Below are 20,965 nucleotides of genomic sequence, written 5' to 3'. Positions count from 1 at the left end.
TTCTTTTTAGTTTTAAATCTGATGCTAAAATCATCTCAGGAAGTACTCTGACTCTGAGAGGGTTAGAGTCACTTTGGATCTATATCCAGGACTGAGTATAATTTCTTTGGGCCCAGGAGAAAAGCCATTATCCCTTTTTCATAGGGTCCAGGCCAGAAGAATCTCCAAATAAAATACCCAAATGACATTTCTGTATAGGGGTGCACATATGTATGTCTATATGGAGTCTTCTTCACCATTGGTGGAAGAACTGGAGGGTGGCATCTGACGGACAATTCTCTTTCCCCCAGGTGTTATTTACACTGATACCCACCATACAGACAAGGATGGTGATGTTCAGATGCATGGATGGATGGGTATCCTCTCACATCCAAAATGTTCTAGGAGAATTGACTAGACCTTCAGATCATCTCATTGCCTTCCAATGCCCTTTAAGAGAGAGAGAGTCCAAGGCCTGGATTGCCTTCCTCTTTAAGAATCATGGCTCTTAGCAGAATGAGGAGACTTGTGGCAGATACTTCTGAAACAGAAGCCACAGATAAATTCTGATGCTTGTCTCTTCATCTTCCTCCCTGGGTTCCCTCTCCACCTCCACTATAAGGCCTGACCCCCTTCTCCTTTCATAGGGAACCAAAGAAAAGTCCAGTGTGTGAGGGTGTACTGAGGCAATGAAATAATTTAAAGAGCGCTTTCCCCCGGTCTCGGTGTACTGAGCTCTGCTTACGAGCTGGCCCATCTTGGGCAAGTAATTTAACTTTTCTCAGCTAGAAAATGAGAAGACCCCTTTCCCAGATATACAGTCTACAGGAAATAAGTCTTCAGCTTTAATTCCTACAGTTTTCCTTGAGAACACAAGGCTCCATCCCTTCAATTGAGCTGTTCTATTGGCATTAGAGCTATCAATCAGTTCTTAATGTTTTAAACTCTACAAATCACTTTAAATACATTATCTCACAGTGACTCTAAGGGAAGCACCATAGGTATTACTCTTCCATTTTACTGATAAAGATCACAGACTTTTCATAGGCACATAAATTCAGAGCTGAAAGGAAGAAGGCCATTGATTTAAGTCTTTTATTTTACAGATGAGTGGATGGGTGCAAGGAAGCTAAATGCCTTGTCTTAGGTCACATAGTAAACATCCAAGAAGCATCTTGAATTCAGGTCTTTCTGACTCCAAGCCTGATATCCTATCTACTAGCCATTCAACTAGTCAAAATGAGAAGGATTTGAATTTGGGTCTTCTTGATTCCAAGTTCAATATTCTATTCACTACACCATGATAATGTATATGTATAGGTACATGCACATGTATTTGTATATATGCATGTATATATAGAGACACATGATTTGGAGTCAGAAGACCCGGTTTCAAATCTCAGCTCTACTATTTATGTGCCCTTGGTCAAGTCATTCACCTCCCTGACCCTCAGTTTCTTCCTCTGTAAAATAAGGGGATAAGATGATTTCTAAAGGCCCTTACAACTAATTCCTATAATTCTCTGACCATATGAATATATCGATATATGTTCACAAGTCACTTAATATCTGCTGAATTTAAATGTGTAGAGGTATAGTTACATTTAGGCATCTTTTTTGTGTGTCTAAGCATATTGAAGATGTATAAATTCATAGAACTAGAGAGGTGGGAAAGGTCTATAGTCTAATTCCTACCCAATACCTCTTTGCAACATGTCTGTCCAGAGACCTCAGCTTCTGCCTGAAGTCTTCCATTGTTAGAGAACTCACTTTTGCCCCAAGACAGCCCATTCCATTTTTTGGATGAAGTTCTATTAGAAAGTTATTCCTGACATTGGTTTTCTACCTCTCTAGTGCATGGATGACATAATATTGTGTCTTATAATTACTGGTATTGGGTCTAATCATTCTAGTAGATAGTACATTCCCTGAGGGCAGCAGGACTTAAGCCTTCAGAGCTCCCTAGAACCTATCCCAGTACTCTGCAGGTTGTAGGAGCTAATAAACGCTCATCACAAATGTTTTGTAGACTATAAATGCCTTGAGTACAGGGATGGCCTCCCTTTTTGTTTTTGTGGCTCTGGGGCAGCATTGGGAAACCTTTTAGAGATCATGTGCCCAAACTGCATCCTTGAGCCATCTGTGAGCCCCCCACATTACCCCAGACAAGAGAGGGAGTGCTTGCATTGGGCTTCTGGGTGGAGGGAGGGAGCATGTGAAAAATGTCTTTGGGTGCTGTGGAGAGTGGTAACAGAGCAGCCCCCTCTGGCACGCTGGGGTACATGTGCCATGGGTTTGCCAACACAGCTCTAGGGTCTAGCAATTTGTTTTTATCTTGACCTCAGATTTCATCATTATGGACAATCAATTCTTGTTATGGAAACTTCCTCCACTACCATCTATCAGTAGGTGTTCAATTATTTATACATCATTTTCTTTTATGTATCTTATAGATACTTAATTTTACACATTGTTTTCTTGTATGTATCTTATGAGCATCTAATTATTTACACAGTTTCCTCCCATTAGAACTAGTAAGCTTCTTGAAGGCAGGGGCTATTTTTGTCTTTCTTTGCATCCCAAGTGCTTAGAGCCATGCCTGACACATAGTGACCATTTAATAAACGTTTATTCATTGACTGATGGAAGCAGGTCAGTAAATGACAACTTGCCTCAAACCCAGAGAGTTGTCTGGGGGCACTGAGAGGCTGTGACTCCCCCATCAGAGGCAGGATGGGAGCCTGGGTCTTTCTGACTTCATCTATTCCGGGTCATGTTGCCTGTCTCTCCTGGACCTTAGCCCCTCCTCTGTCAAATGGGACATCTGAGGGGGACCTAGACGGTCTCTAAAGTCACTTCCAGCCCCAGGTCTATTACCTATAACTTTACACAGAATGTTCACTTAATGTTGAATTGGATTGAACTTGTTGTTTCACATTGTTATATTGAGATGTTATCTGTTTCCCTCTGACTTCCATCTAGTGGTCTTAGCTCTATCCCCTGGAGCCGTGGAAAAGAAATCTAATCTTCTACGCATATATAGGAACATATACTTGCATATATAGTGATCTATACAAAGGTATGTCTAAAAAAAAGCATGTTACATATCCATCAACCTTATAAATATTTTTTAATGATCCTGTTTGAGGGCAAACTATCCCCTAGTTGCTACTGCATTTTCTAACACATGATCATCCTTATCTCTCTTTTTTCTTCTCCTTTCCCCTTTATCTTACAGAGCTTTGCTGGAGATGATGTCCACTTCCTTCTCTCATAAATGGTGACAGAACCATGCTGCCTGGGAAGGACAGTACAATCGGGCATGCTGTTCTTCTCGGACTGGGCTGATCTTCCTGTCAGGGTGATGGACCCAAGGTGATACATTTCAGTGAAAGTCCTAGTAGGAGCTGACTTGGGATCCTTATGTCCTCAAGCATTAAGGTCCAGCATTTGAAGAGAAAACTATACTATAAGCAGTATCAAAATTCATTTTTGTCTCCTACTCTGGATATGGAATTATAGGAAGGAAATTCAAAGTTGACTAGGCCAACTCCCTTGTAAAGCCACAAACTCTCACTACAACATTCACAACAAATGATCTATTTCCCAACTCTTTAAACACTTACAGTGTCAGAGAACCCACTGCCTCATCAGATAGTTCATTTATTTTTGGACACCAGCCATTAGGAAGTTTTCTCTCAGGTGGAGCTAAAAGCCACTATCCTGGAATTTCCACCCAATGGTCTTAGTTTCCCTACTGGAGGGTAAAGAATAACTGCTCCCTTTCCCACATGGTAACCCTTATGAAGAAAAAAAGCCCAAGCCTTCTCCTTCTAGGTTAAACATCTCCAGATCGTTCGATTATCCCTCATACAAAATGGTTCATTGTCTCCTTCTGATCCTTGGGTCCCTCTTTTGGACACAGTCCAGTTTATCAATACAACGATGCACTTAGCTACCAGTTTTCGTTCTTTAACTTTCTCTACTAAAGACGTCACTGAAGACCAGAAATTCATGTATATTTTTCCTCTAGCACAACTTCAAGGGGAAAACTCAACAAACTAGAGAAGAAACAAGTCAGTAAAAATTAAGTTAATTTACAAAATAATAATAACAATAATAATACTGTTTCAAGCAACAATAGAAAAATAATAGAGGTGCCAGATACAGTGAAAGCCACTTCCCCAGGACTAAATAGGCTTTGGTAGAAAGATTAAAGAGCAGAGCATGGCCAGTCCCAGTGTCCACCCCTGCCTGCCTCAGAAGGCATGGGCTGTGATGAAGATGTAGATTTTAGCCAGGAAGGTGGTGTAGGTTCCCTGGCGCCAGAGTTTCATTTCAACATCTAGAAGGAAGTCTTGCGGTTCCTTGACTGGCCTCTGGATGTAGACGACACCTGTGTAGGGGTTTAGCTTCTGGGCACTGAAGTAATTTTCTTCATTTCCCTTCGTTATGGTCAGGATGATGTTGTCGCCAGTATAGGCTGGGGAGGGCCCGATGCGGAAGATGTGAGCCGGCACCACAATGTTGGTCTGGAAGTTGAGCTGGTAGTAAGTGATCCGAACTGGGGTGCTCTGGCAGTCCAAGAAATTGAAGCAGCTGGTTCGTTCGCATCTCCTACAAATAACAGAATGGGAAATGGAGGAAGATGAGGGTGATGCCGATGACATTGCTAGTATGAACTTCACCATTCTAAATCAAGGATTGAGAGCTGAGAGGGAACAAATGCCGAGGCCTTCTAGTCCACAATCTTCTCATTTTATAAATGAGGAAACGGACACAGAGAGAGGTTAAATTATTCACCTAAAGTCATACTAGAGTCAAGATTTGAAACCAGGGTGGGTCTTGACTCTAGAATCAGTGTTCTTTCACTATAAAACATCATCTCCTTTCTGGAGTGCTTTGAGGTTAAACACCTTTGGGAGGTATGCAGAAGCCACCAGGTGGCTCAGTGGATACAACACTGGGCCCAGAGTCAGGCAGACCTGAGTTCAAATCCAACTTCAGACACTTACTAAGCTATGCCACTGTTTGCCTTGGTTTTCTCATCTGTAAATGGGGATGATAATAGCACCTACCTTCCAGGGTCGATGTATGGAGTAAAGGAGGTAATATTTATAAAGCACTTAGTGTAGAGCCTAGTATATAGTATAAGTAAATATATAATATTAGCTATTGCTATTATATTATGTAACATATTAATACGTTATATATTAATACTACTATTATTCTTTTCTTAACCCCTATCTTCCATCATAGAATCAATACTCTGTATTGGTTCTAAGGCAGAAGAGTATTAAGGGCTAGGCTATAGGGGTTAAGTGACTTGTCCAGGGTCACACAGCTACGAAGCGTCTAGGGCCAGATTGGAACCCAGGACCTCCTATCTTTGGGCCTGGCTCTCAATCCACTGAGCCACCTAGCTGACCCCTTATTATTTTATTATTGGTGTATCATCATGCTTATTTTACAGATGAGGACTCTGAAACTTAGAGGCTAAATGATAGCTACTGGGATAGAAGAGAATTCAAGTAACTTGAAGCCAAATCCAACCCTCTTTCCCTTGAGCCTCAGTTCTTTATCCATAAAATGGGAATGAAAATAATAGTGCGTGCCTCACAGGGTTGTTGGAATGTTCAAATGAGATAATGTAATTAAAGTGCTTTGCAAACCCCAAAGTGCCATATTGATGCCAGTTCTTGCTGTTAATCTCACACTACTTCTTCATTCCAAGGGTCATAGCAAAAAGCACAGCTTCCAGGGGAGGCTTTAGCAGTATTTCTCCCCATCACACCATCATTGACTCCATCTATCTTCCACATCCCTCACCTTGGCTCTTTGCTGAGAGTCAGCAAGCTAACAAACCATTGCTTGTGACTTCTGGTCTTACGTTAGCCTTCCCCTTCCCCCTCTCATACTCAAATAGGGCTCAATCTTTAAAAACAAACAAACAAACAAAAACTCTTAGCTTAGAATCATGACTGTGGAATCATGTAACCATGGAAAAATATTCTAAATCAATTAATTAAATAAAAAATTTCAAAAAAAAAAAAAAAAGAATCAGGACTTTGTATCAGTTCCAAGGTAGAAGAGTGAAAAAGGCAAGGCAATGAGGGCTTAAGACAGCTAGGACGTTTCTGAATCAGATTTGAACTCAGGACCTCTAAGCTGCGTCCCTGCCCCCAATAGGGCTCATTGTTATCAGTGGGGAGGGGCTCCAAATAATGAATGAGGAGTCCCAGGTAGGGAGATATGTGGACAGAGACCCATGGCAACTGCAGTGAAAAAAAGAGCAGAATTATTGGGCACTTTTCCTCCTTTCCTTGTTTGGGACTTTTGAGAAGGAAGAGACCTCCTCTTTAGAGGGAGAGGTCCTGCCCCTTCTCATTGAAAATTTGGCATGAATAGCCACTTTTTTTTCAAATTGTTCCATCTGCCCAACACTGTTTAAAGCAATGGCCGAGAGAGGAGGGGCCAGTCGTGATGAAACAACTTCTGCTTGGATCAGAGGATGGCTTTGAATTCTTCTGAATGGAGAGAGAAGGCATGTTTCCAAGTTTCCCCAAAGGAGAGCAAGGGGGCTTACATGTCAGAGACTTTTCTGTAGTTCGGTGGACACTCAAACAGCAGGCACCGGAAACCACCCTGGATATTGTAACAAGATTCAGCCGCCGAGCAGTTGTGAGTGCCCAGAGTGCATTCATCCAGGTCTGTCAGAAAATGCAAAGGGAAGGAAATTAAAGGGAGCTAAGAATACCTGAAAACTTAGAGCTATAGTGAGTGATCAGAAAAAAATAGACACAGGGAGACACACAAGCACACCAATTTTCTTTAGGAGAACCAAAGAAGTCAAAATATTATTCTAAATCCTCCCTCCGCCCAATCTCCTGAGCCTTTAGACCTGATCTAAGGTTTCCATTAGTATGGGCATCCCCCTCTATAATGCAGATTGACAATTCTTTCTTAAGAGTACATATAGGGGGGCAGCTGGGTAGCTCAGTGGAGTGAGAGTCAGGCCTAGGGACAGGAGATCCTAGGTTCAAACCCGGCCTCAGCCACTTCCCAGCTGTGTGACCCTGGGCAAGTCACTTGACCCCCATTGCCCACCCTTACCAATCTTCCACCTATGAGACAATACACCGAAGTACAAGGGTTTAAAAAAAAAATTAAAAAAAAAATTAAAAAAAAAAAAAGAGTACATATAGGCTGAGAGAGTTGCCTAGGGCAAGTAGAGGGTAAATGATTTGCCCATTATTCTTAGTGTGTGTCAGAGGCTGGATCTGATTGTAGGTCTTCCTAACTCTTATCCACTCTGCCCTTCATAACACATGGCATCAAATAGAGATTCAGCATTTTGGCAAAGGGAGCAGATGGCAGGTCTCTTTAATGTCTAACGTAGAGAAACCAAGGATTTAGCAATTGGATTTTATGAGTGATTTGCAAGTTATAGATAGACCATTGGGCTATTAGACTGCAATTCAATTTCAGCCAAGAACCATAAATTTAAATACACACACACTAGCTATGCTCAGACTACACTGACCTCTCCCATTATTCCTAGAATTTAAGATGCAATAATCTACTTAATGCAAAAACGTTTCAAGGTTTAACTGTCCAGCCTGGGACCCAGCCCAGTGTGAGACATTCATCAGCCAGTATTTACCAGTTGGTTAGTCAATCTATCCATATCTGTGCTGTTATCCTATATCACAGGTTTCCAAAGGGTTGGATAGGAGGGGCTAAAGAATGAATGTCTGTCTTATTGGTTCTACATAATGACAGAGTCTTGTCCTCAAACTGGTGCTTCCACAAGCTGAAAATTTGTAGCTCACTTGAGCACCAAAGGGCATTCATGTCAATTATCTAAACTGTAAGTTCTGTGAGACAGGAGAGTAAATCCCGATTCTTACACTTACTTGCTGGGAGACCATGAACAAATCAAGTAATCTTTCTGAGCCTCTATAAAATTAGAATATCGAATTCTTGATGAATTTACAGACTTCAGGCAAAAGTTTATATGAATACTCCAAAAATCTACTCCCTGGTACCATTAGGAGATGCAATTAATACAACCAATAGAAATGGACTGCGCAAACTTTAAAGTATATACAAATGTCAGTATCATTGCTATTATCGATCCTATTTTATAGATGAGGAAACTAAAGCTTAGATACATGAGGAGACTTAGCTAAGGTCATATTTCTGAGCCTCAGTTTCCTCATCTATAAATTTGGAGTAATATAATTATAAATAAAATATATTATGAAATAAAATAAACAAAATATTTTATAGATATATTATATGTTAATAATAATAATGCTTGATATATATAATTTAAATTTGCAAAATGCCTTAACATGTATCTCATTTGTTGTCGTTAATAAATGGGAAGGGGTTTTCACATCCTTTTGATCCCCATGCCTAATCAGGTTTCTTTCCACTTATACCATGCTTAGCATTGGGGATCATCCTTGTATGATTTGTACCCAGCAAAATTCTGTCTCTAGGAGCATAAGTCAAGGGCAACAGGCTCATACTAGGACAGCTCTGGCCACACCAGCCCTCTGCTCCCTGGAAGTGGGGGGATGCTTGGCCCACTCACCTACAGAGGGTAGATTCCATTATCATCTTTGACAAGTGGAAAGTTTTGGCCTTTGACCCCAAATAGCTAATTGTGACCCCCTCCCCTCTCACTACAGAACTATTACAGTTTTGGGGGAGCAGGAATAACATGAGGAAATTAGTGCTTGGAAAGAAAGCTCATTTCTCTGGAAATGTCATTAGTAACATAAGAGGAAGGTTGAAGAGGAGATGAGGGTCCAGATGGGGCAGATCCCGGCTCAAAACATGGCTGCCCTGGAACTTCTCTGAGGTTTCACAAAGGCCCAGAGGAAGTATTTCTCCTGGGTTATGAGGGAAAGAGATGCTGCCAATAGCAATGAGTTAATGGGTCCAGTCCACCAGCATTACTGACAGGTTCCCTCTACATCTCCCATGAAGCCAGGAAGTCAAAAGCAATAGCTTAAGTGGAATTGAAAAGAATACACTCTGATGGGCTCCCTGGCAGAGGAAGAGGAAGTGGAGGAGATGATGGCAGCAACACGGAGAGGAAAAAAATGATGACAAGGATTTTCTCCCTCTTATCAGGCTTGTGGGACTTTGAGCTGGAGGGAAACTTAGACATCAATGAGTCTCATCTCATTTTACATATAAGACCAAGGTTGAGAGGTTTATTTATTCTCCTAACTTCCCCCCATACCCCCCAACAAAACTTAAGTATTTCTTTAGGGGCTTGATGGTTTCTGTGACTCATATTACTGAGCCTCCTCCCATCCTAGGAGCCAAACTCTGATTTTTTTCCCCCATTATAGATTTGAGGTCCAGCCATCAGATCACAGTCATCCATCAAGCAGATTAGGAAATATAACCCCATCCAGAAAACAAAGACCCTGATATAGCCAGAGTAGGAGAAAATAAGAAGCAGGTCTCTACCTCTTCCTTCTCCTATTTTCCTGGTACAAAGATGGGCACATGGGAAAAAATTAAGTACAAAACTACTTTTGTTCACACCAGGAATGCTAGGGGGTGCCCTGTGCCTACAAGGGATATCCATCTCTTCTCTCCACAAAGGGAAATATTCCAGCCACTTACTCACCTCTGCAGGTCCGGCCATTGGCCATCATGGTATAGCCCTGCTCAGGGCAGGCACATTGGTAACTGCCAGGGACATTGACACAACGGAAGGTACAGAGGATGCCAGCACTTTGGGTGCACTCATCAATGTCTAGGGAAAAGATTGAAAGCCACATTCAATAGGGAGTTTGAGGAGTCACCCCTAGAGGTACCTACTTTACCCTACCCTCATGGAATTACAATAGCACCCCACCCTACCCCACCATGCCATCCTGTATTTCTCATAGCCCAGTGTCTAAAACCCAGCCAGTTTTTAAGTATGGGCAGCTAGTTGGCACAATGGATAGAGCCCTGGACTAGGGCTGACCTCAGACACTTACTAGCTATAAAACCCTAAGCAAGTCACTTCATTCTGTTTGCCTCAGTTTCTTCATCTGTAAAATGAGCTGGTGAAGGAAATGGTAAGCCACTCCAGTATCTTTGCCAAGAAAACCTCAATGGGGGTCACAAAGGGTCAAATACAACTGAAATAATCTGCAAAGTAGCAGCATTGTATTTATTTTATTACTTATATATATTTTAAGGCTTTATAAACTCTTCCCGCTCTCTTATAAACCTTTTCCACACTCTTATTAACCTACAGTCACTGAGCCAATCAGCACCCAGGATACAGTAGAACACAGCGCTGTGTTTGGTTGCCTTTCATGCCATCAGCCAATAGTGTGCCATGTACAATCTCACCTTGGCAAACTTGCACAAGCAGTAGTGGCATATTGCATTTCCATTGTATACAGTATGATATTTATCCGCAAAATCCCACTATACAGTGAAAATTCTGTGATACAGAATTTTTTGTATATATATATATATATATATATATGTATTTTTTTTTAACCCTCTCCTTCCATCTTGGAGTCAATGCTGTGTATTGGCTCCAAGGCAAAAGAGTGGTAAGGGCTAGGCAATGGGGGTTAAGTGACTTACCTAGGGTCACACAGCTAGGAATTGTCTGAGACCATATTTGAACCTAGGTCCTCCCATCTGAAGATAAATATTTTTTAAAAAACCCATGATACAGTGAAGCTGTGATAAGTGAACTGCGATAAGGAGAGGGATGACTGTATTGATTCTAAGATGGAAGGTAAGGGTTTTTTTTTTATTAAAAAACAAACAAACAAAAAACTGTGGTTCACTTAATCAACTTCCCTCCACTACCCATTTTTCAGATGGAGAAATTAAAGTTCAGAGAATTTTAGTGATTTATCCAAGATAAACCCCTTAATTTTTTTTTTTTAACTCTCACCTTCTGTCTTAGAATCCATATCAGTTCTAAGGCAGAAGAGCAGTAAGGGCTAGGCAACTGGGGTTAAATGACCCATCCAAGGTCAGATAGGTAGGAAGTATCTGAGGCAAAATTTGAACCCAGGTCCTTAATAACCCCATTTATGAAAATCAGAGTCAGGATCTTAACACAGATTAAGTGACTCTAGGTCTAGGGCTCTTTTTTGTGCTATGCTAAATTACTTGGCAGATTGGTCAGGGACTTAGAGCAGCAGTCCATAACCTGTAGCCCTATTTTATGTGGTTTTTACATTTTAAAATAAAGTCATATTGTATTTAGAAGCATCCAAATCCTTCTTAGCTTGCCATGGATTATAAAAGTTGGCAGGGGGCAATTTCCTGCCCCTGGTGGTATTTACAGGAAATCAATGAAAGGGGAAAGAGAGGCACAGAAAAGGGAACCCTAAGGACAAGTGGCCATAAGGTGCTCAGACACATTGCCCCCTAACACCCAGCCTTCCCCCCACCCAGTGCCCACCTTTGCATGCATGCCCATCCTCTGCGAGCTGGTAGCCTTGCCGGCAGTAGCACTGGTAGGAGCCATAGACGTTAGCACATTCCTGGCTGCAAGGGTTGTTCTCACACTCATTCACATCTGCAGCAGAGAAGGGAGAAAACAAGTAACAGACTTTAATGACAGGTAAGAGACTGGATGATGGGTAAATCAGGTCCTGGGGCTATTCTTTCCCTCTTCCATTTAATTTGCCTACATTATCTTGTCCTTACATTTGTCTCTTCCCTTAGATGGTGAGCTCCTTGAGGGCAGACATTGTCTTTTGATTCTTTTGGATTCTCCAGGGCTTTAGTATTGTGCCTAGCACATAGTAGGTGCTTAACAAATTCTTGTGATTCTAACCCAATGTCGTTAGGACACATTCTGAAAAAGCACTGGCTTTGAGTTGGAAGGGAGCACGGTGGAGGAGAGCCTGCTATTAATCACAATAATAATTCACATTTTCATCATGCCTTAAGGCTTACAAAAGTTGACTACAATGACCCTATGAGAGTAGCAGTCCAAGTATTATTGTACCCATTTTATGGATGACAAGTCTTGTGGCTCAAAAAGGGGGAGTTGCTTGCCTAAGGTCATATAGTTGAGGTCAGAACTGGGTCTCAGTACATGACCAAAGCTCAGGTTTTTTTTTTAAAAACCCTTCCCTTCTATCATGGAATCAATACTAAGTATGTGTTTCAAGGCAGAAGAGTGGTAAAGGCTAGGTAAATGGGATTAAGTGATTTGTCCAGGGTCACTTAGCTAGGAAGAGTCTGAGGCCAGATTTGAACCCAGGACTCCTATCTTTGGGCCTGGCTCACTAACCACTGAGTACCTAAATGCCCCAACCAAAGCTCTTTTAACCATATTGAATCCATCTCCTTCATTTTACAGAAGGAACCTTAGGCATAGAGAGGGGAATGACTTGCCCAAGGTCATATAACTTTTTAGTAGCCAAATCAGTATACTTAGCCCAGTGTTTTCTCCACTGTACTCCAAACCACCAGTTCAATGCTCTCATTGCCCTGGAATTTCATTCTATGGAGGTCAGCTTCAGCAAGCAAGTAGGCTGGGGGCAAGGGCTGGAGAGTTTAAGTACTGAGATCTGGACTGTAAAGAGCTCGACTGATTAGGCCTGAAATTGAATTTAGCCTGACATTATTGGGTCTTGTGCAGATGGACTATGTCCCAGGTGTGGTCCAGTCCTCTTTGCTGAGTTAGGCAACGGTGAAGGGAACTATGGGTTTCTTCCAGTATCATAGCACTGAACTGCTTGGCAAAGGAGAGGAGCTAGGAATGAATGAATCATTGAAATGTCCGATTTTCTCTTCTTCCCTCTCTGCTCTCTCATCACAAGCATAGACGTGGCTTTACCCTTAAGCCCCAGGGAAAATAAACAGATCCTTCTTATTATTATAAATAATATTAATAATAAGCAGAGGTCCATTAGAATGGAAACTCCTTGATGGAAAGGTCTATTTTTGTCTTTCTTTGTTTTTCAGGGCTTAGCAACAAGGACCTGGCACGTAGTAAGTACTTAATAAACATTTGTTGATTGACTGATTGATTGAAATCCTTTTGGCCAGGTGTGCACAAGGATGAAGAAGAAACAAGAGATTAATGGGCACCTTCACAGTGCTTCCCATCGAAGGCCAGCTGGAAGCCAGAGGAACAGGAGCAGCGGTAGGAACCAGGGGTATTTTCACAGGCATGCTGACACAGGCGTCCTGGATAGCTCCAACACTCGTTTACATCTGTAGGCCAAGCCAAAGGAAAAATAGACAAGACTTAGTGAATCTGAGAGACGAGAGAGAGAGAGAGAGAGAGAGAGAGAGAGCAGATGGGAAGACAGGAAGAAGATGAGGGACTGGACCTGGGACTTCATAGGTTTAAGGAACTCTTGGGTGAGGACACATCCTTCACTAATGCAATTTATAAAGCACAGAGAAGGTGTGATTCACCTGGGGTCACACAGCTAATATGAACCAAACCAGGTCTTCCTGACTTCAAGGTTGGCTCTTTATTGACTATGGCAAGCTAATGATATAGGTAGATAACAGATAGGTAGATAGATGTCTGGACAGATGAGAGGTGGAAGAGAAGGGGGAAAAAGATGAGAAGAGATGCAGACAGGCAGAGAGATGAAGACAGAGAGAGACAGAGAGAGAGGCAGAGATTTCCATGAGATGACCAGGTGTATTCCTTACTATCTGACACTGGATAATTCACTTCCTTTCTCTCCGAACCTCAGTTCTCTCATCTGTAAGTGAGGGAGTTGGAAGAGATAGTTTTATATCCTATGATCACATAGTCCATAGGAGTAGGAAAAGGCATTAAAATAAAGGGGTGCAGAAGAATATGGAAAGATGGTATAGGAGAGTGGAGCCAAGAAGAGTATTGGCTAAGACCCAGCTGTACTCTCCTAACATTGCCCTTTAGATAACTTTAAAATAACACCTCAAATCAAATTTGGGAGTGGCAGAGCCAACAAAAGGTCGGGGAGAGACATTTTTCCATTTCAACACATCTTAGGAAGTCAGCAGGAAAGATCTGTGATACTAAGGTGGGCACCAGCCCAGAGCACATGCAGCAGCAGCACTAGCTATAGGTGGGTCTTGGAGGTGGCCACGACTATGACAGTAGCAGCTTCGAAAGTTCTCAGCCCAGAGATATGAGGGAGAGATAACAATTCAGAAAGATTTTAGGGGCCTCTTTACTAGCACTGGGTGCAGCTGATGTTGATTGGTAATTTATGATTCATAACCAGTTCTGGGTTGCAGTTCCAGGACAGAGAGAAGCTCTACTGATTGGTCACAAGTGGGCAGGAGCCCTGGCTGCAGTTCCAAGGCAAAGAGGAGTACTAGCATTTGTGGTTGCAGGAGAGCAAGGAATCTTGGCACAGTTAAAGGGCCAAGAGGAACACTAATGCTTGTGGCTACAGGGAAGCAAGGTTCCTTTTAGGGCACAGACCATAGCTCTCTCCAGACCATACCACCTTGGGAACTAATAGCATTGAATTAATTAATTTTAATTAGTAGTATTAAAAGTACTAATAGAAATAACACTAGTAGTAATAATAAAGTACTAATAGCAACATACTAGAATATAACAGTATTAATATACTACCCGTAATATAATTATATTAATAGACTAATATAAATATTAATGTATTACTAGCAATATACTATAGAACAGTGGTATCAATATACTAGTAGCATTATTACATTAGCATTATTTTAGTATTAATGGACTATTAGCATTAATATACTACTTGTAATATATCATAATATGATAGCATTAATATATAGCACTCAAGAATTATATTAGTATTAACATACCATTAATATTGATATACTACTAGTATTGTGCTATGGGATAATAGTATTAATATTTTTTTGTTACTGTTTTTCAATCATGTCTGCCTCTTCATGACCCCATTGAGGGTTTCCTTGGCAAAGTTACTGGAACAATTTGCTTGCCATTTCCTTCTCCAGAGTATTACTACTAGTAATATGCTATGGTCATAAGGTACTACTAGTAATATCTATGGTAGAATAGTATTAATATTAACCAGCAGGAAATTTACTACATTGTAATTGCATTAATATATCATTGATGATAACTAACATTTATATAGCACTTAGTATGTGTCAGGCATTGTTCTAAGCACTTATTTTAGTATTCCTATATTATTAGTAATAGAATAGTATTAATATGTTAGCATGTTCTATTCTAAACTATTAGCTTAAATATACTACGAGTAACATACTATAGTCTAATAGCTCTTCTACTATAATATAGCATATTATTATACTAGTAGTATATTATATAGCATTTATTGTATACAGGCTAGTAGTATTAGCATACCAGTATTATACTAGTATACTATACTATTAGTATATTACTAGTACAATATATAATCGAATATTAATATAGAATATTCTCTGGTGTAATCGCATGAATATAATGATAGTGTGCTCTAGGCTCATTACTCCATCTTAGAGGACGAGGCGCTGCGGCTTAGAAAAGTAAGGTGACTTGCTTCTGGTTACCCAGCTTCTAAGTGCTGCAGGTAGGGATTCCACACAGGTCTCTTAATTTCCAATCCTATGTTCTCTAATGGGTTACCATGTTTGCAAAAGCACTTTTTAATCCTTAAATCACTACCTAAATGCTAGCTTCCTCTTTCCCCACTGCACGTGCTGCTTTTCTATTCAGCAGAGAAAGGATGAAGGTTGGCAAACTGGTCTTTTAGTCATTCTTGGGTGGAGATGGTGAGTTGCAACAAATGGAACCATTTCCAAGATGATTTAAACTAATAGTTTTTGGAATTGAAAGACAACTTGGACAGCGTGGAATTTAATCCCCTCATTTTTTAGAGATGGAGAAACTGAGGTCCAGGGAGAAGACTTACTTGATATTGTATAGATATGAGCTAGTCCAAGATTCAAACCTGAGCCCCCTGATTCTCCAAATCCAGTGCCTTTTCCCCTGTACCACACAATAATTATACAGTTTTCTTATGGGAGCCAGGCACTGTCCCATCACCCATTGCATAGGTAAGAAAGCTCCATGTTCCCACAGAAGGAGAGTAGGTCTGGGCAAGGAAAGAGGTGACTCCCTGGAATCTCACATACCAACACAGGCTCTGCTGAAAGCATCATATTGATAGCCCATCTTGCAGTCACAGCGATAAGTCCCAGGAAGATTGTGGCACACCTGTCCCTCACCGCAGCGGTGAACACCTGTCTCACACTCATCAACATCTAGAGAAGCAAAACCCAGGGGATGAGTTAGAGGCAGCTATCACCAATCAGGAGAGGATCACTTGGTTTTGTTCTGATTAAATTAAGAAGTAGATATTCAAGTACTTGCCCTGCCCTGCCCTCGCCTGCTTATTTTAGGGCACCCTAAGAATTCACGGCCAGCTGATGGATTTAGAATGGCAAGGACTCTCAGAAAAACTTTAGAACAAAGGGAATCTTAGTGTGATTTTATCTGAGTCCTTCATTTTACAGACAAGGAAGGGGAGACCCTAAAGAAGGCAAGTAACTTGTCTCTCATCTCCCATCCTCCTACCCAACAGAGCCCTGCTTTCCCATCTCCCTCTCCAGTGTTCCTTCACTACATCCCAGTGCCTCTCTTCCCATTCTGCAGAATTCTTGATTTTTTTTTTTTTACCAACACCATGCAACCTAGCACAAGTTACATTTGTCACAGCTGTATGGCTATTTTCACATTGCCCAGGTAGTACATTGACCCTAAAATTAAGTTTGCCTCTATAAGGTCACTCCTGGAAATGTCTCCCAAATGCGACCCAGGCAAAGATTCTTCTGGCCCCAAACACAGCTCCCATACCCACAGCTAGGTGAGCACATACCCAAGGCTGCTTCTTACCCACACACTTGGACCCATCCTCGCTAGAATGGTATCCCCGGGTACATAGAAGCTGGTTCCTCTGACAAGTGTAGGACCCAACAGTGTTGATGCAATTAAATCCAGGTTTGCATGGCTCAGGAAGAGAAGTGCATTCATTAATATCTGAAAAAAGAAAAATCAGAGTGGTGTGCATTCAGTTCTTAGGATGATATCACGCTTCCTCTTTGCTGATTGTCTTACTTTGATTCCAGGAATTCTAAACTCCTAGGATGCCAAAGCTAGGAAAGACCTTACAACAAGTGTCAGAATTGGACGGGACCTTAAGACAAAATATTAGAGCTGGAAGAGAACTTAGGAGACAAATTAGAGCTGGAAGGGAACAAAATGTCAGTGCTGGAAGGGGCCTGGGAACATAAAATATTAGAGCTGGAAGGCACCTCAGAATATAGACTGTCAGAACTGGAAAAGACTTTCGGAATTGTTTAGAGTAGGAGTTCTTATCCCGGGATCTACTAACCTTTTTCAGGGCATCTGTGAACTTGGATGGCTACAAAATGGCATCTTTATTTTCACTCACCTCTAAGTACAACTTGGCATTTTCCTGAATCATGAATGTAGGCAACAAACCACGGTAGTATTAGCAATACTAATAAATTTGTCACCAGTAGAAATCATAAATATTTTCATATTTCATAACTCATCTCGTTGTAAATATCTAGATACATCAGTTATGCTCATCATTACTTCAAAATGACTGTAGTTATAAGAGCCTTCATGATCACAGTCTTCGTGTCTACAGTCTGTATTTCAACAATAATTCTCTCCATTGTAATCCTATGCATTTCATTTTATGGCTATTAAAAACATGACTCAGAGGTTTTCACAGGCTTTCCTAGACTATCAAAGGGGTCCATATTAAAAAAAGGGTGAAGAATCCCTGATCTACTGAAATTCTCTCATCTTACAAATGAAAAATTTGAGGATGAGAGAAGAGAAGTAACCTCAGGCCATACGCCTGGTAAGTACCTAAATGGGACTAGAACCCAAATCTCTCCTGACTCCCTATATAGGGCTCTTTCAATTATTCTGCTCTGTTATAAGGGGCACATCTACTTCTAGAGACACCTGAAATTTTGCTTCATTACAAAATGGACACTAGCTCTTTGAGAAATGTTTTAGAGAGTATATTTTGGTAAGTTACAATCGCCTTGATTTCTTTTTCTAAGTATACCTCTAAGGGGGCCTAGGAGGGAGGAGGCATCATTTGAAGAATATCAAAAAGGTCTCCTGTTCCAGAATATTCCTCTCACTGGCCAGACATGGGTTCAGGAATCTCATCATTAGCGACCCTTCTAAGTTGAGTAATGTCAAAGGCTCACTTTAAAGTTTGTAAGTGATACCTAGGAAGGGTGATGTGTAATGCCAGTATATGACTGGGTTATTACCGTTACTTAGAAAAGATGAAAGTAGGACCCTCACTGGGATGGGATAGAGGAGAAGGAATTTTAGATGATGGTGTGAGGGGAGGAAACTCTTCGGAGTCTGGTATATACTTCAGAAGGGGTCAGGCCTATGTATGAGGCCCCAGTGAGTGCTCAGACATCTAGGAAGTAGCTGAAAGGTCCAAGATGTTTGGTAGAAGCAAGAGGTTTGAATTGGAAGAAGACAGCAATAGTAATAGTAGTTGCCCTTTCCATAGCTCTTTAAAGATTTACAGAAGATTCCTAGAGCCAAATTAACTCATATTTACAGAGAATTTAAGGGTTATAAAGCAATTACATTATGGTGACCCTATGAGCTAGGTAGTGTGAGTACAGTAACCCCCATTTTACACAGAAGGAAACTGAGTCTCAAGGAAGCAAAGTGACTTACTGAATAATCATACAGCTAATAAGGGGCAGTCAGGACTTAATACTAAGTTAAAACATGACAGGATCAGAGATTTAAATGCAGAAGGGACCTCAGTAGCTATTTAGTCCAATGCCCTCTTTTTAGAGATGAGGAAACTGAAGTCTTACACTTTTCCAAGATCACCTAAGTATCAAAGGTGGGATTTGTACCCAGGTCCACTAACTCAAAGACCAATGCTTTTGCCATTATGCCATTGACTCTTTTAAGTTAAAGCAGGGGTCGGCAACCTCTTTAGCTGTGAGAGCCATAAACGCCACATTTTTTAAAATGTAATTTCGTGAGAGCCGTACAGTGCTCACCGTGCAGCTCCTGTAACAGTGCCTGAAAAAAAAATGACTTTATGGCTCCTGCAGAAAGAGCCATATCTGGCCCTCAAAAGAGCCAGATATGGCTCAAGAACCATACATTTCTGACCCGAGTTAAAGTATGGTAGGTACTCTTTCCACATCTGATCCTTACAATCCCACCTTGGTGAGGTAGGCAGGGAAGCAACTGTTCTCATTTTACTAATGAAAAAGAGAGAACTCATGAAAGTCATGTAATTTCCTCAAGATCTCACAGAAGATAAGTGATTAAATCATGACTTACACCACAGTCTTCTAATTTCAAGTTCAGTTTTCTTCCCACTATACTGCACTGCTTCTGATGGGTTAATGTGAAGTGGTCAAGAAGTGCAATGCTGAAATATTGGAAATGGACATCAATTTGCCCCTTTGCTGTGTTACTGAAGGTTGGTCCTAGCCATCGTCAACTTGTGAATGAGGTTCAAAGCCCACAGATGAGTGTGAATGAGGCTAGATGCCCTGGGCTCAAGCGAAAGCTGCTGTGTGAAGTCAGGAGACTTAAACTTACCCACACAGTTGCCCTCTGGGTCTTGTAGAAATCCATCCATGCAGCGCTGCTTGGATTCACAGTAGAAAGAACCCTGGGTGTTCTGACACACAAAGTTGACTTTACAGCTATGGATCCCCTGGGCACACTCATCAATGTCTGTGAATGATAGGAAGCAAATAGGCAGTCACTCCTCTAAGCCTGCCCGCCAGCACCACTAATGAGCAATGGAAGGAATCGGAGCCAAGGGCAATAGAAGAGCCTTGAGACAAATTCCTAAGCCAGGGTCTGAGTCAGCACCTGCCAGAACAACATTTATGGAATCAGGCCCTAGATCATAGCTCTAGAAGGGATCTCAGCCATCATCTAGTCTCTTCCTCCACCCTCATTTTATAGGTGAAGAAACTAGAGATGGGAAGTGAGGGCATTGCTTCACATCAAAAAGCAGCCCAGAGTCTGTCCAGCCCTCTTCACAAAGCGCCATATCAGTCTCTTCACTGAAAGCACAGAGGTTTGAATCCTTCAATACTGCTAGGACCTGCCATTTTGTCGATCTGGTTATTGGTGCCATTAGGAGAAAAGGAGTCCATTAGCAGAACATAAGCTCTTTGAGTTCAGTTGATTCAACAATCATTTAAGTGTCTACTATGTGTCAGATACTTTGTTAGGTTCCAGGAATACGAAGACAAGAACAAAATAGAGAGCATACATTGCAGTGAATGGGGCAACAATATGTACAATAAGTACATACTATCTTTTGTATGTCCATTGTCTAGTACAGTACCTTGTATGTAATCAATGCTTACTAAATCCTTATTGAATTGAAGGGAAATGAATTGAATTGATCTTGATGTTAACCTGTCTTGAGTTTTAGTACATGGTCTTGGAAAGTCTCTATAGCCAAAATAAAATCCATTACCCAATGGCCAATCTGGTAATGAGACTCTTGGAAATTACTTAAGCTGGTTCTAGGGAGACAGATACACAATCTACCTCCATGTCTGCGCTCACTGAATGGTCAGTCTAGAACTTGGAGACCATCTAGTTCAACACCTTCATTTCGCATATGTGGGCCTAAGGGATTTGCCAACAGTCACACAGCTAGTAAGTATTGAGGTTGGATTTAAACCCAAATCTTCATAACTCCCAGTACGAAATCCTATGCCATGTTCTGTTTCAGAGTTCCTCCATGTTGATGGCATCTGCCAGAGGTTGTGCTCTACTGGCACGGCCTTTGAAGACTCAGGCACCGCCATGAACAATGGATGGTAGATTTCAGTGGAGGCCTAACTGTTATTCTTTGGTACAAGTGGAGCTGGATTTTCTTTCCTTCCTTCCTTCCTTCCTTCCTTCCTTCCTTCCTTCCTTCCTTCCTTCCTTCCTTCCTTCCTTCCTTCT

At 41.3% G+C, this 20,965-nt stretch overlaps 1 protein-coding gene across 1 annotated transcript in view; it reads right to left on the bottom strand.

Annotated features, from left to right (window-relative positions):
• Positions 1–2,598: 2,598 nt before the first annotated feature.
• Positions 2,599–20,965, bottom strand: part of FBLN2 (fibulin 2) — a gene marked incomplete at its 5' end in the record, with an annotated part of 60,444 nt that continues 42,077 nt past the window's right edge. The window contains 8 exons of the mRNA XM_044676288.1: positions 2,599–4,596; positions 6,566–6,689; positions 9,635–9,763; positions 11,432–11,548; positions 13,075–13,200; positions 16,084–16,212; positions 16,844–16,987; positions 19,589–19,726. Coding sequence (XP_044532223.1) covers positions 4,239–4,596; positions 6,566–6,689; positions 9,635–9,763; positions 11,432–11,548; positions 13,075–13,200; positions 16,084–16,212; positions 16,844–16,987; positions 19,589–19,726 — 1,265 coding nt within the window. The remainder of the gene's footprint in view (positions 4,597–6,565; positions 6,690–9,634; positions 9,764–11,431; positions 11,549–13,074; positions 13,201–16,083; positions 16,213–16,843; positions 16,988–19,588; positions 19,727–20,965) is intronic.

This window comes from Gracilinanus agilis, chromosome 1, assembly GCF_016433145.1.
Source record: "Gracilinanus agilis isolate LMUSP501 chromosome 1, AgileGrace, whole genome shotgun sequence".
NCBI lineage: Eukaryota > Metazoa > Chordata > Mammalia > Didelphimorphia > Didelphidae > Gracilinanus > Gracilinanus agilis.
The sequence above is the reverse complement of the archived record's forward strand: the minus strand, read 5'-3'. Positions and strand labels throughout refer to the sequence as shown.